The sequence below is a fragment of the Phascolarctos cinereus genome, unplaced genomic scaffold (assembly GCF_003287225.1).
Source record: "Phascolarctos cinereus isolate Bilbo 61053 unplaced genomic scaffold, phaCin_HiC Scaffold_2;HRSCAF=192, whole genome shotgun sequence".
Lineage (NCBI taxonomy): Eukaryota > Metazoa > Chordata > Mammalia > Diprotodontia > Phascolarctidae > Phascolarctos > Phascolarctos cinereus.
In genome coordinates, this window is record NW_027555625.1 from 265,974,730 (window position 1) to 265,990,459 (window position 15,730).

Sequence of the window (15,730 nt, forward strand, 5' to 3'; positions counted from 1 at the left end):
TTTCTTCTCAGAATCACCCCTGGCCACCTTCACCACACTCCAGGTCATCAGACTGACAATCTGGGGAGTTCCCATCAGACTCTGCACCCAACAGCCATATGTGGATGTCAGACCCACACTAGAGAAGGCATCAGGAGGAGAGAACACTGGGGCCCATGGACAAAACAGACCTTCTAAGAGGAAAGCACAGGGCTAAGCCTGCCCCCTGCGGACTCCCCTAGGATTCAGAGGGCTTCCTAGGCTTCAGAGGCTTTAGAGCTCAAAGGAAGCTTAGAATGTGGAACATGGTAAAGGGGACTCTGAGTTACTTACTGCCCATCCTTGGTCCATTCCACTTGGGGCAGGGGCACCCCTGAAGTACGGCACCGCAGCTCTACCTCCAAGCCAGCCAGACTTGACACCTCCTGAGCTGTCCCTGCTCCATGGACCAAAGGTGGGACTGGGAAAAAGAGGGAAAGGGAGGCAGTGACGTGGGAGGTAGGGTGGGGGTGAGGTGGGGGGGTAGGGATGACACCCAAGGAACAAAGAATGGGCTGAGTCTCTTAGTCACTACCCATCAAGTTGAGGATACTGAGAGTACCTCCATCCCACCTGGGCCCAGAAAAAAGAAGGATGGAAAAGGCAGAGCTATGGGCATCCCCAAAGTCTCCCAGCATGGAGCTAAGGGGGCTGAGAGAGATCACTCACTCAGCACGAGGAGATGAACATCCTTCTGAGCCACCCCGGGCTCGGTTCACAGCTTGGCAGGTATAGAGGCCTGAGTCACTCTTTTGGATTTGGGGGAAGTGCAGGGACCGAGCACCATCTGGGAAGCGATGTCTGCTGTCCTCAGAGGCCTGGGCAGGGACATTAAGGAGACCCTGAGATCCAAGAGAATGGCTGCATCCCACTCCATGATTTCAGGAACTCTTTTCTCATTGACCCTCATTCTGGCTTGACATCCCACCTCCTTCCCCCCTTCCCTCTGGGGCCAGGGCCAGACCCTGTCTACCTGAGGCCCCTTGGTGCTAGGGAATACTCACCGGCTGACCATCCTTGTACCAGGTGATAGCCGGGGTAGGAAAGCCGCTCACATCACAGTCCAGAGTCAGGGGCTTGCCAGCCATGGCGGATACATTGACTCTCTGTTCGTCTTCCCGGATGTGAGGGGGCACTGAGAAAGAAGAAGCACAGGGCTAAGCCTTATAAGGAGGGAATCTCCAGGTCTTCTTAGGTGTCATGGGATCTAGAGTGTGAGTAGACCTGAAGAGTATATAACAGTAGACATTTCTCTGGTCCAGAGTCAAATCCTGACTCAGGAGATCATTAGTTGTGTGACTTTGAGCAAGTTAATCCCCCATTTGTAAAATGAGGCGATGCACTAGATGGCCTCTGGTGTCACTTCATGGTCTAGGCCTAGACTAAATAAGCTCCTTTAGTCTAATATTTTCATTTGACAGATAAGGAAACTGAGGTTCAGAGAGGCCTAAGATCCTCAAACTCCAAGTCCAGTACTCTTACTGAGGTATTTCTATAAAGGGCATGTTCTCTCTTTCCCTGATTATTGTGTTTTACTTTTCAACTAAGCATTTATTTCCTCTCCCTACCACTTCCCAATTTAGAAAAAAATCAAAACAATATGCAAACAAAAGAAATTTCCATATTTGCCACATCCAAAAGTGTATGGCTCATTCTGCACCTGAGTCCATCATCTCTCTATGAGAAGGCAGCATCCCTCATCACTGGTCTTTTCGAATCATGGTTTACCACTGCACTGACCAGAGTTCTTAAGTCTTTCAAAAGAGATTTTTTACAACATTGTTAAAGTATAATTTGCTCTTCTACTTCTACTCACTTCATCCTATACCAGTTCATACAGGTTTTTCCAGATTTTTCTAATTTTCTTTTATCTTTCTCATAACACAATAGCATTCCATTAAATCCATACATCATAGTTTAGCCATTCTCCCACTGATGGATGCTAAGAACGCATGTCTGGGAAGGAAAGAAGGAGAAGGCAGGGGAGGAAGTAAAGATGCTTCTTAAGCCCCTCACTCTGACCTGAACTGACTTTTCTGGAACTCAACCTTTTATCTACCTTCCACTACTCTGGTCCAACCTAGTAGACTCATAGGGTCATAGACTTAGAGCTCGAAGGACCTTAGAGGTCATCATGTCCAATAATTTTACAGATAAGGAAACTGAGGCCCTGACAGGGTAAATGACTTGCCCAAGGTCACACAAATAATAAAGTGATCATCCTGAAGCACAAGTCTGATCATGTCATCCCCCTATTCGATCAATTCCAGTGGCTTCCTATCACCTATAGAATCAAATAGAAAATCCTCTTTTTGGCTTATAAAGCTCTTTATAACTTGGCCTCTTCCTACCTTTCCAGTCTTCTTACACCTCTCCTCCCCATGTAGGTTAACCCCTTCCACAATGCAGAGGTTAGGGGTGCACCCCCATACATAACCTGGAAAATCTGCATAAAAATTTTTGGCCCTCCCTTCATACCAGAGAAGAAGTCTGATTTTTTTTCTTTTTTTTTAAATGGAGTATTTACAGTACCTTATTGCAAAATCTGGGCTAAGTATTGGTCATAGGCTCTGTGCCATTTGCCAGCCTTTGTGCGTTGTCTGTGGCTTCCACAAAACTCCCCCCAAATTCCCGTTTAATTTCTTATGCTGACCTGCGATATATTGAAACTGCGATGGGGAAAGTCGCAATGTGGAAGGGCTAACTATACTCTTCAGTCCAGTGATGCTGGCCTCCTGGCTATTCCCCAAACAAGGCAGTCCATCCCTTGGCTCCCAGCATTCTCTCTGGCTGCCCCCCATGCCTGGACCACTCTTCCTCCTCATCTCCACCTCTTGGCTTCCTTTAAATCTCAATTAAAACCCCCCTTCTGAAAGAAGTTTTCTCAGTCCACCTTAATGCTTCCTCCAAATTATCCTACACATATCTTGTCCCTGCGTAGTTGTCTGCATGTTACCTCCCCAGTTATACTGGGGGGTCCTTGAGAGTAGCCACTGCTGTTGCCTTGTCTTGTTTCTCCAGCACTTAGCACTGCACGTGGTAGTGCTTAATAAACACTTGTCTGACTTGACTAGAACAGATGCAAGGTCAAGTTAGCAGAGGCACAAGAATTATCTCCACAATGACTACACTAATTTAAAGAAAAACAGCACTAAAAAGTTACAAAGTTAGAGAACTGCAAAGATCATTTTTGGACCTGAGGGACAGATAATGAAATATACTTCTCCCCTCTTGGTAGAGAAATGGAGAACTATGGGTACAGAGTGTTGCATACAGTCAGACGGAGACATTTTATCAATGGGTTTCAACTGTTTTTCTTTGTTCCAAGGGAAGGACTAAACCAGGTAATGTTTTTTTTTTAAAAAAGCATCAGTGAAAGTTTTAAGATAATGTAATGGAATACTATTGTTCTATAAGAAATGATGAGCAGGCAGATTTCAGGAAAACCTGGAGAGATTTACAGGAACTGATGCTGCATGAAGTGAGCAGAACCAGAACCAGAAGGACATATACAGTAACAGCAACATCGTACAATGGTCAAGTATGAATGACTTGGCTCTTCTCAACAATGCAATGATCCAAGACAATTCCAAAAGACTCATAATGGAAAACGCTGTCTACATCCAGAGAGAGAACTATGGAGTCTGGATGCAGATTGAAGCATCCTATTCTCACTTTTTTTTGTTTTTTCTTTCTCATGGTTTTTCTCTTTTGTTCTGATGCTCCTTTCACAACGTGACTAATGTGGAATTATGTTTAACATGATTGTACATGTATAACATATCAGATTGCTTGCTATCTTGGGGAAGGGGGCAAAGGAGGGAGGGAAGGAGTAAAAATTGGAACTCAAAATCTTTTAAAAATGAATGTTGAAAACTATCTTTACATGTAACTGGAAAAAAAAAAGTACTATTAAGTGCAAAAAAAAGTTTTGAGATAAAATTTCCAAAATAAATTAAAATGACCTGAAGCTTTTACACACACTATCAGCCCACCCACCACCTCAACATCAAAGCAAAGAGAAGACTGTCTTTTCTTCATACCAGACCCCTTAGGTTCTCCTTCTGTGCCCACCTTCCCCCTATGTCCTTTCACAGGTTCCCCTCTTACCATAAACCACCAACTTGACTTTCCTTGACGCTGAGCCCGCCTCGTTGGTGGCCTGACACTCATAGTCTCCACTGTCCTGGGATGAGACTGAAGTAATGAATAGAGAGCTCTCGTTTAATATTGACAAGCCTGGACGGCTGCTCAGGGGCTCTGGGGCTGGACCCTTCCGCCAGATCACTCGGGGTTTAGGAGTCCCTAGGGAAGGAGGGAGGGGAGAGACAGGAGTCATCAGAATCTGTCGCTCAGGCTGAGTCAGGCTTCTCAACGCCTCCGCCACCACCGCAGCACTTAGCATAGTTGCTTGCACACAGTAGGCATTTGTTTGTTGAATTTGAAAGGCCACCAAGCTTTTGCTCACAGCTAATAGGATTTAGAATTGGAAGGAACTTTACAGTTCATTTAGTCCAATACCTTCATCATTTTGTAGATGAGGAATTGAGGCCCAGAAAAGGGGGAAGAGAGAGCCCTGGCTCACACAGGTCATCGAGGGCAGAACTAGAATTGGGTCCAGTTCTGAGTCCAAGGCCAAGGCCATTCTGCCTCCTGGTCTTGAGGCCATCCATGCTTTGGGGCTCTAGTTGAAGTCCCACTTCCTCCCTGAACCCTTTCCTGTAGGGCTTCTTATTGTACCAGCCATCTGGGACATAATAGAAACCCGTCCTGTGGCAGTCTAACTTTGCAGAAGTACGCTGTTTGAGTCCCCAGATAACCTGTAAACTCTTTGCAGATAAGGATCGTATTCTAAATATCTCCATGTCTTCCATATCACCTAGGACAGTGCCTGAAATACAGTGGGTGCTCAGCAAAGACTTGCCAAATGAACAAATGAATGAATTGAGTCATGGTGCTTGCCATGGGGTATGGTAGTGAAGGAGAAAAGGAAGGAAATAAGCACTTCTTAAGTACCTACTATGTGCCCAGCACTGTACTAAGCACTTTATGAGTATTATCTCATTTGCCCTTCACAACAACCCTGGGGAGGTAAGTGCAATTATCATCCCCATTTTATAGTTGCATAAACTGAGGCTGGCAGAGGTTAAGTGACTTGCCCAAGGCCACACAGCTAGAAATTATCTGAGGTTGGATTTGGACTCAGGTCTTCCTGACTCCAGTTCTAACCAAAGGCAGTCAAACTCTTGCTAATTTCCGAATCTTCTGGCTGCTCCCCAGAATTCACAGCTCTGCACCACCAGGCCCTAATCACATATTCACACACCATCATTTATGATCACTATTAATCATAAAGGCTCATATTAATTGTGCATGCTCATTAGTATGAATAATAGCCCAGGTTTTATCTATCATTTATCTTAGCAGCAATGGAAGCCTGTTCTTCTTAGGCAATCTGACATTGTCCCCCAGTGTCCCTGGGAGGGACTAACTGGAGGGGAGAGGCAGTGATATATCCCATTCTGAGGAGGGAGGGGTCAAGGTTAGTTATGAGACTCTCTCCCCAGATCATCTCCCTGGCTTTCCTCTAAGCTAGCCTCACTTTACTAATGCCACTCCACACCATTCCCTTTCCTTAAGGTCTGACCACATTTGTGCGTAGAACCGCAGACATTCAATTTAGAGCTAGAAGAGATGAACTTGAGACAAGATCTAACTATAGAATCAGAGTTTTAGAGCTGAACGTCATCTAGTCAACCCCCTCATTTTACAGATCAGGAAACTGAGACTCAGTGAGATTAGGTGATATAAGGCCACCCAGAGTTGAAATTTGAATGCATTTGTCCTCGGCTTCAAATGCTGCCACTCTTTCCACTGTACCACATTGCCTACTAGCTACCTCCCCCCACCCATTTTAAGGATAGGCAAATCGAGTTCCAGGGTCATTTGCCCAAAGATGTGCCGCTAATAAGTAGCAGAGCCAGGATTCAAACCTAGGCCTTATGATTCCAGATCAGGTGCTCGACACCACATTGCCTGCTAAGTGGCAAAGCTAGGGACGTCAGTCCAGATCTCCTCCCATCCTGGCAGTTTCTACCACACCACAACTGCCTCCTATCAGTCAGTCCATATTAACAGAGCACCCACTTGGTGCCTTATAAATAGGAGCTTTTATTAGGGGACAGGCGGAAAAGATCCCCAGGGTGTGATGACTAGTCAGGACAACCCAGAGCGTCTGAACAGAGGTACTGAAAAGAGTGAGAGGGTCCTGGAAAGCAGCCCTGCCAGGTCCTCACATACCAGACCAAGAGCATCTTGAAGTAGTGCTACCGTGGGCCACAAGGTGGCGCTGTGAGCAAGGGTTTTTTTTTTTTGGGGGGGGATTTTTTTTTTTTGTTTTTGCAAATAGGGCACTTGGAGAATTTTAAGCTGCTGGGGACAGACCTTAGATAATAGGATGGCAGGATCCCAGAGCTAGAAGGGGCGTTAGAGGTCACTCAATCCACCTCCCTCAATTTACGCATAAGGAAACTGAGGCACAGAGAAAGGACGTGACTTGCCCAAGATGATCCAGATTTAACAAGTAACAGAACTGGAAAGTCAAAACCAGGTCTTCTGACTCCAAAACCAGGGCTCTTTCCACATTTCCCATTGCCCTGGGGATGGGGAGAACCAGGGGCATGCCAAAGCCAGCTCTGAGATTGCTAAATTTTCCATGTGAACATTTGTATCTTAGAAATCCAGCAAATGCTACAAATCAGAGCTTGATTTATGGTTTTGTTGATTGTTTAGACTTTGGAAAGTGATGGAGAAAATATTAATAAGGCAGATTAAACTTCAAAAGCGTGGTTTGCTTTTCAGAGAGTTGTTTGTTAAACATTTATGAGCACATGCCTGGGGAGACCCTAAAAAAAGATAACTAGAGAAAAAACAGTCTTTCTCCCTTTCCTCCTCCCTTCTCTCCCCCTCTCCCACGCCAACATTTAACAGACACCTCTCACCAGAATCCTCTTTTCACAAAACACTAATAAGGTGATAAGATAAGGCCTTAAACCTTTCACCTAACTTAAGACTGGGCACAGAGCCCCCAGAAACTGTCTGGAAGAGGTCTGAACTATCTAGTTTAAAACTCTTACTTTACAAATAGGGGAAACCAAGACCCAAGGGAAGGGAAGTAATTCCCCCAAAGTCACACACAGTGAGGTGGCAGGGGCTAGAAGCTGATGAGGCTTTGTCCTCCCATGCCTCCTTGCCAGGGAAGTCTCACCTGTCGCTGGGCAGGGAAGGCTGGCATTCTCTCCCGCCACTTTCTCCAAAAGGGCTTCAGTGCCCTTGCCTTCCAAGTGTGGTCGTTCTGCCATAAGAGAGACATGACCATAGTTTCATTCTGTAGCCTCACCTTGGCTTTCAAACTCCCTTGCCCTGCTCTCTCTGTTGGGATTGGGATGGTGAGTCATCCTAGCCCTTGGGGAGCTACAGAGAGTAGGGGGTAGAACTGCAGTCACCCATCCCCAACTGTCCTCAGGCATAGCACATGCTGGGACAGAAGAACAGATCTTGAATCTCCAACTTGTGGGACACTTCTTCCTGCTTCTTCTACTTGCCTATGGCCAGAAATAGTTTCGGGTGGAAGGTGGGGAGGGAGCTATGCCACTCTCATTAGTGTAATTGGGCCAGGAGAAGCAGGAATAGAATGGAAGTAGTACACATGTATGCCTGTCATACCCACAAATCCCCACAGTGCTCCTGGCCCAGGCCTAGGCAAGGAATCTGACTGGATGGGACCCTGGCTGCTTGATAACCATGGAAATCTGTGTCCTCCATGAGCCGTCCACCATGAGGTATCAGAGAGATAGATGTCCCTGGGCCACTGTGCGGCCCACCCAGAAGGCTGAAGATCATAGGCTCATAGACTAAAACTGAAAGGAGTCCCAGAGGGCTAGGCCAGCCCCCCCTTGTTTTTTCAGGTAAGGAAATTGAGGTTAAGGGGCTTGTCCAAGGTCATGGAGGAAGACTTGAAGCATGAGAAATAGGATCTGAATGTAAGTCCTCTGCCTCTAGGACAGCCACTCTTTCTACTGTTTTCCACTGCCTCCTACTCTGAGAGAAAAGTCTAACTAGGAGGGAATAGGCTGAGTCCTGGAATTTCTGTAAATCCTCAGTTGTACATATGCTGCTGCCTTTCACAGTACTCACCCAGCACCTGCAGCTCCAGCTCCCGAGCATCCTCTCCAGCCCCATTTGAGGCCACACAGTGGTAGATCCCAGCATCTGAGACCTGCACAGACTTGAAGTGGATTGAGCCAACAGGGCCAACCCAATCCTCCTCCGGCAAGGTGACTCCGTCTTTGGACCAGTGTAGTTGAGGCTCTGGTTCTCCCATGGCTACACAGGTCAAATCCAGGCTCTCACCTGCTAGCACCTTCAGCAGTGGGGGACCCAGCTGGATCTGAGGGGGGACTAAGAGGGAAGCAGCTGGGTGTCCAGATGGAGAAGGTGAGATAAGGCAAACGGCTCTGGGCAGAGGTCTCCCTAATTTAAACATCCATAACACACACACACACACACACACACACACACACACACGCACGCACACACGCACGCACGCGCGCGTGCGCACGTATACACATAGCCCATGGCTCACAGAGGCTAGGCTAGGCAGTAATTGTCACTCCTGGCTTAGTCTCAGGCAATGCAGTATAGACTGAGCCCCTAGGCCAGCCCTCAGAGCACCACAAGAAGTAGAGAATGTAAGAGCCTGAACTCACGGCATCCCAGAACTTAGAGCCAGATGAGACCTTATCACCCAGCTAGCTCAATACTCTCATTTTTCAGAGAACAACATTGATGCCCAGAAGGGGAGAGTGACTTTCTCAAAGTTAGGCAGCGTTATGCGACAGAGCTGCTACAACACTACGTATCTATCTTCTTGTTCCTAATTCAAGGCTTGATCTTCTATAGAAGAGAGCCCCAAGAAATGAGGAAGCCTCCCTAATTCACCCACCACAATCCCCAGGTCTGATTCTGTGCCAGGTGAGAAAGGACCAGAGCAGGAGAATCCTACAGCATAGTATCCCCCCGACTTCCCAGGATGCTCTTGTCCCAAGTCTAGGCAAGGCGTCAGGCTGGATAAAGGGAGCTCTGGCTTCCTGAGGGCCATGGGGACCAGGGAGATGGGAACAAACCGTCCCTGGCTCCAAAGGGTCCCAGGCACTGGGCCCAAGCTAGGGAGCCAGGGGAGTAGCCACCAACTGTGGGGCCAAATGGTGGAGAGACAATGTGGTAACTGATATTCGTAATCCCAGTACCAGGCAGCTGTCAGCTCCCTTCAGCCTCGGTGGTCCAAGATGCTGGGAAGAGTGTGTTACTCAGCAGCATGTGCTCCCATATCCACACATGTGCACCAACACACATTCGGGAAGTCACAGGAAAGCAAGTAAAAATCGACATACAAGCTAGAGTACATACATGGAGACACAGGCGTGATCACTCCCCTTAAGGGACATGAGCATGGTTATATGGACATACATACACACACATACACACACACACACACATATCTCCATATACCTATATACATGAGTATAGTTATATGGATACACACACACACATACACAGAGTTATATGAACATACTCCTAGAAAAGTAAATGGATGGAAAGATGTGGAGTGTGAAAAGGGGGCGGGGAGAGAAAGAAAGAAAAGAGAAGAGAGGAGAGGAGAGGGCAGGGGAGGGGAGAGGAGGGGAAAAGAGAAGAGAGGAGGGAAGGGGAGGGGAGAATGGGAAATGGAGAGAAACAGTGGAGAGAGGAGAATGCCCAAAGCCAGGACCATGTAATCTGACAGGGACAGCTGAGGGCATCAACCATGGCTCATGGAAGAGTGCTCATGCCCTGCACACACCTCCACAGGGCTCCACCTCTCCTACCGCCTCCTCCCTACTTCCAGGTAAAGGGCCCTACCTTGCACCCCAAGGACATAGCTTTGGGAGGCAGTGCCCGCTGGGTTCGAGGCTGTGCAGGTATACATGCCGCTGTCCTCTACACTTGTCTCTGCCAGTTTCAGAGAGCCTGAAGGGAGAAGGCTGTGCCTGCTCAGGAGAGAGTGGGAAAAGCAAGTAGAAAGTCATCTCATAAGACTCTGACCTCCCCAATCTCCACTCACCCTTCCTTCTCCCAACTTGGCTTTCCCAAATCTAATTTCTCCTTCTAAGTCAATCTCGAGTACCACTTCCTCTATGAATTCTTCCCTGACTTCTCATCTCACAGCACCCTTTCACCCCACCTCACCCCCCTTTAATTTCTCCATCAAACATTCATGAAAGGTACAGTGGATGGAACACTGGCCCTGGAATCAAGAGGACCTGAGTTCAAATCCAGCCTCAGACACTTACCAGCTGTGTGACCCTGGGCAGATCACTTAACCCTGATTGCCTCCAAAAACAAAAAAAGAAAAGAAAAGAAAAAGCCCCACAGATTCAGAAGTGGCCATGTGACACAATGGAAGAGAGCAGAAGATCTGGGTTCAAATCCCACCTCTGATGCCTAATGCCTGTGTGACTCTGTGCAAGTCATTCAACCCTCCTTGGGCCTCAGTTTCCTTATCTTTAAAGTGAGGGGGTTGGACTAGATGACCTCTAAGGTCCTTTCTGGTACTAGAACTATGATCCTCATTGAGAACTGGTCATCCTGTCCTTCTCTCTAATTTTACAAATGAGGAGACTGAGGCTGAGAGAGTTTAAGTGACTTATCCTGGGTCACACAACTAATAAGTATTGGAAACAGGATTTGAATCCAGGTCTTTCTGACTCCAAGTCTAGGATTCTACCTACTACATTATACTTCCTCTCTTAATTAACTTCACAATATTAGAGAGGCTATGCTAAGTTTTTATGTGTGTCTTCTTTCCCTGCTCCTTGCAAGCAGGGACCGTATCTTGTGCTTTTCTGTGTTTTTTTGACCCCTTACGTTTTCTGTTATTTTTGCTCTCTTATGGCTCCCAGCAGAGGACTTGGCACAAAGTATGTCAGTCCTTCACTGCTCCAATGGATTCATAATCATATTGGTGCAGGTATCCCCTAAATTAATGTGAATCTCAACCCACTGACGATTTCTCATCCTGTGGCCTTCTTGTCCATAACCTCCCATTAACCCTCTATAAAGGATCTATACAACACATCCTGAAGGCCTTCCACCAGGTGTTCTTACACTTTGTGGGTGCCCGGGTGCACCTTTTCTATCCTCAATCACATTGTTCTCCCCGATAGAATGTAAACTCCTTGAGGGCAAGGACTAAGTTTATGTCTTTTTACACCCAGGAACTCATCCAATACCTGGGACAAGACAGATGCTTGACTGGCTGGGGATTGATGATGATCCCACTCTCACTACAGAACCGGTGCAACACACTTTGCTTCAATGACATCCCTTAAGCCAGAGCAGTTATTTTGTAAATATCTCTTGATGTAGCATCTTTCAGTTAACACAGGGTTAATTTCCTAACTTCCTCTTAACATTCCTATTTCTGTCCAGCATTCCAGTCACCCAGGGTCCCAAACTTGAAATTATCGTCAACTTTCCCCTGTTCCTCACCCCACATATCCTACGATTTGTCAAGTTCCAGCCATCCGATTTACATGATATCTCACGCATCTGTCCCCTTCTCTCGGCATACATGGCCCACCACCCCAGTTCAGACCCTCACCACCTCTCACTGTTCTGTTGAAATAGTGTCCTGATTGGTCTCCCTACATCCAGCCTCTCCCCTCTCCAATCCATCCCCTACACAGTTGCCAAAGTCCTAGTTCCAATAGACATTCCCGTGGCTTTCTAGCTCCTCTAAGATGAAATACAAAGTCCTCGGTCTGGCTTTTAAAGCCCTTACCAGTCTGGCTTCAGTCTACCTTTCCAGGTCTACTCCACATTCCTCCCCCACATACACTCCAAGCACCAGCCAAGCTGGCCCACTCTCCAGTCCCCATCCACATTCCATCTCTCCGATCCATGCCTTTGCATCATCTGTCTCCCAAGCCTGTCCTGTTCTCCCTCCTCATACCTAACTCTCTCAAAGGCTTGGCTCAAGAACTACCTTCTACAAAAGACCTTTCCTGATTCCCCTAGTTGCTAGTGTTCCCTCCCCCACTCCTGACATTTCTATTTAACAAATCATAGGATCATAGAACTTGAAAGTTGGAAGGGATTTCAATTGACATCTAATCTAACCTATATCTTCAAGGAATCCTCACTATAAAATATACAGCAAGAAGTCTTCCAACCTCCGCTTGAAGTCCTCCAAGGAGGAGGAAGCCTCCACCCCTGAGGCAGCTCATTTGACTTTTGCAAAGTTTTAGTTGTTAGAAAATTTTTCCTGACATCGAACCCATATTTGCCCCTTTGCAACATCTACCCACTGATTGAACTCAGTTCTGCCCTCTGTGGTCAAACAGAACAAGTGTAATCCTTCTGCCATATGACAGCCCTAAATACTTGAAGGTAGCTCTCGTGTTCTCCCAAGGCTTCTCTTCTCCATGTTCCTTCAAACAGTGCTCAGATGGCATCGATTCAGGATTCTTCACCATCCTACTCGTCCATTTCTCAATGTTCTCCAGCTTATCCATGACTTTCTTAAACTGTGATGGCCTGAACTGAACATAATACTCCCGATGTGGTCTAATGTATTTTGTATGTATTTGTCCCCATCTCCTACCCCTCAGTAAAATGTAAGCTCCTCAAGGGTAGAAACTTTTCATTTTCATTCATTCAATAAATATTTATTAAGCACCTACTAATTGCCAGGCACTGTGCTAAGTACTGGGGAATACAAAAAGAGGCAAAAGAGAGTTCCTGCCCTCAAGGGCCCTTAATAAACTGGATGTACAGTCAAGTCAACCAGCATTTATAAAACATCTACCATATGCCAGGCACCAAGCTAAGCACTGGGGATACAAAGAAAGACAAAAAATTCCTGCTCCCAAGGAAGCTTGTGGACTGATGGAGAGGCAGGCAAAGGAGTCTCCCACTAGGTAACATTTGCTGGTAACAATGGGGGTTTAAATTCCCACCTCTCTGCCTTTGTCTGAGCTGTCTCCCATGTCTGGAATGCACATCTTTCCTCATCTCCACCTCTCAGAAACCTTAGTTTCCTTTAAGATTCAGCTTAGGTACCACCCCTTATGGGAAGCCTTTCTCTAGTTGTTAGCATTCTTTGCCTTCTCACATCAACTTGTATTAATTTATCTATTGATGTTGGGGGTGGAAAAGCATGTTCTTCTCAAAATTGGTTCCAAGCCTCTGTCCAGGGAGGTACCCCTGTGACCCAGGCTTCAAAGAGTCAACAGCCTCAGTCCCTCCTAGCCAGGCCTAACTATGCACCAGAAAAGCTTCTGTCTCCCCTTGGGGGTTTCCACAGACAGACATGAAATCATCCCAGACCACATCTGCTGGCCTTCCCTGAGTGGAGATCTGGGAATGGGGAGAAAACTGCCTCTAATGGGGGTTGAGGGGAATGAGGAAAGATATCAAGGCTCTGGTGTACTTTGGCTCATCTGGGTCTGCCATCCATGTGAAGGGAAAGATATCCCTTGGAAACAATGATGGTCTAGAAGTTGGAAAACCTGGGTCTTCATGCCAGCTTTGGTGCTGATTTAGCTGGACCTTCCCCATCTAGAGGGAACCCAGGCAGATGGTTAGAAGATTTCAACTCAATATAAGAAAGAGCTTTACGATACTCCTTTAGAGTTGGGGAGCAATGGAACAGATTGTCTTGGGAAGTAGAAAGCTCAGTCAGACAACAAGCATTTATTAAGACCTTCCTATGCGATAGGCATTATACTAAGAACTGGGGATACAGAGAAATGTGAAAACAGCTCCTGCCCCCAACAAGTTCACATTAAAATGAAGGAGAAAACGCGCAAAATACTATGGATATACAAAATCACACAGTGTCTTTGCTGTTGTTCAGTCACGTCTAACTCTTCCTGATCCCATTTGGGGTTTTCTTGGCAAAGACACTGGAGTGGTTTGCCATTTCCTTCTCCAGCTCATTTTACAGATGAGGAAACTGAGGCAAACAGAGTTATGTGACTTGCCCAGGGTCACATAGCTAATAAGTATCTGAGGCCAGATTTGAAGTCAAAAGGATGAGTCTTCCTGACTCTAGGCCCAGCCCTCTATCCACTTGGTCACCTAGTTACCCCAAAACATATACTGTAGAAGGAAGACAGTCTTAGAAAGAAGACGTGGCAGGGGTAAGGAAGAGGACCAGGAAAGGCCTCCTGCAGGGTAGTCTGAAGGAAGCCCAGGTGTCTAGAAAGCAGAGGTGAAGAAGCTGGGTTGTGGTGTGTGAGGAACAGCAGGAAAGCCAGCATAGCTACACTGGAGGGGAGTGAAGTGTAAGAAGATTGGAAAGTTAGGAAGGATCCAGGCTGTAAAGCCCTGCCAAACAGAGAGCTTGCTACTGATCCTGGAGGCAATAGAGAACCACTAGAGCTCACTGAGCATGGCACTAACATGACCAGAACGTGTGTTAGGAAAATCACAGTGCCAGCTGCAGGGAAGATGGTTTGAGATGGGAAGAGATGTGAGGCAGGGAGACCACTCGAGCAAATTCCTGCCACATCTGAGCAAGAGGCGATGAGGGCTTATCCTAGGCTGGTGACTACGGGAGAAAAGAGAAGGGATATTTAGATTAGATAGACAGATAGATAGATAGACAGACAGACAGACAGACAGACAGACAGACAGACAGACAGACAGACAGACAGATAGATAGATAGATAGATAGATAGATAGATAGATAGATAGATAGATAGATAGGTATAATCCTGGGCAAGTCACTTAACCTTATTTACCTCAATTTCCTCATCTGTAAAATGAACTAGAAAAGTAAATGGCAAATCACTCTAATATTATTGCCAAGAAAACCCCAAAATGGGGTCACAAAGAGTCAGACATGACTGAAACAACCAAAGAACAAAAAATATATACATATATACATACACACACATGCACATATATGATATTGTGAAGATAGAAGTGGTAAGATTTTTCAACAGATTGACTATGTAGGAAGAGCATGAGTGAGGAGCTAAGGAAGATACTGACGAGTTATAAGCCTGGGTGACTGGAAGGATGATGGTGCCCTCAGCAGTAAAAGGGAAGCTCAGAAAAGAGGACGGTTTAGAGGAAAAGACAGAGTTCTGTGTTGGATACATTGAGTTTGAGATAACTATAGGATGTCTTATTCGAGATGTCCAAGAGACAATTGTTGATGTGGGATTGCAACTTGGGAGAGAGATTAAGGCCGGCCACACAGATCTAGCTAATACTTGCATAGGGATGCATGAAGCCATACAAAAAGGGGGCCCAGGAGAGAGCCTTTGGGAACAACCCTGTTGGGAGTGTTCAAGGAGAGGCTTGGTGACTGCTTTTCAGGGGGACTATTAGAAGGGATTCCTCTACTGGGTGAGGGGTTGGACTATGAGATTTCTAAGGTCCCCTGAAGCTTTAAGATTCCATGATTCTAACACAGTGAAAAGAGCCCTAGATTCATAATCAAAGAGCCTGGTTTCAAAACCTGGTGCTTTTAAATCTTTGGGCAAGTCACAACCTCATTAGGCCTCAGTTTCTCAAAGTGTTGTCAACTTTTTCATCTTTAGAATGGGATGAAATGGGACACAAAGGGTGTGGACACATATTTTGGGACACAGCCCCTGTG

At 46.4% G+C, this 15,730-nt stretch overlaps 1 protein-coding gene across 1 annotated transcript in view; it reads right to left on the reverse strand.

Moving 5' to 3' along the window:
* Window positions 1–15,730, reverse strand: part of HMCN2 (hemicentin 2) — a 174,661-nt gene that overhangs the window by 90,629 nt on the left and 68,302 nt on the right. Inside the window, 8 exon segments of the mRNA XM_078149996.1 lie at window positions 313–439; window positions 688–724; window positions 726–836; window positions 1,023–1,153; window positions 4,129–4,323; window positions 7,286–7,372; window positions 8,215–8,478; window positions 9,979–10,106. Coding sequence (XP_078006122.1) covers window positions 313–439; window positions 688–724; window positions 726–836; window positions 1,023–1,153; window positions 4,129–4,323; window positions 7,286–7,372; window positions 8,215–8,478; window positions 9,979–10,106 — 1,080 coding nt within the window.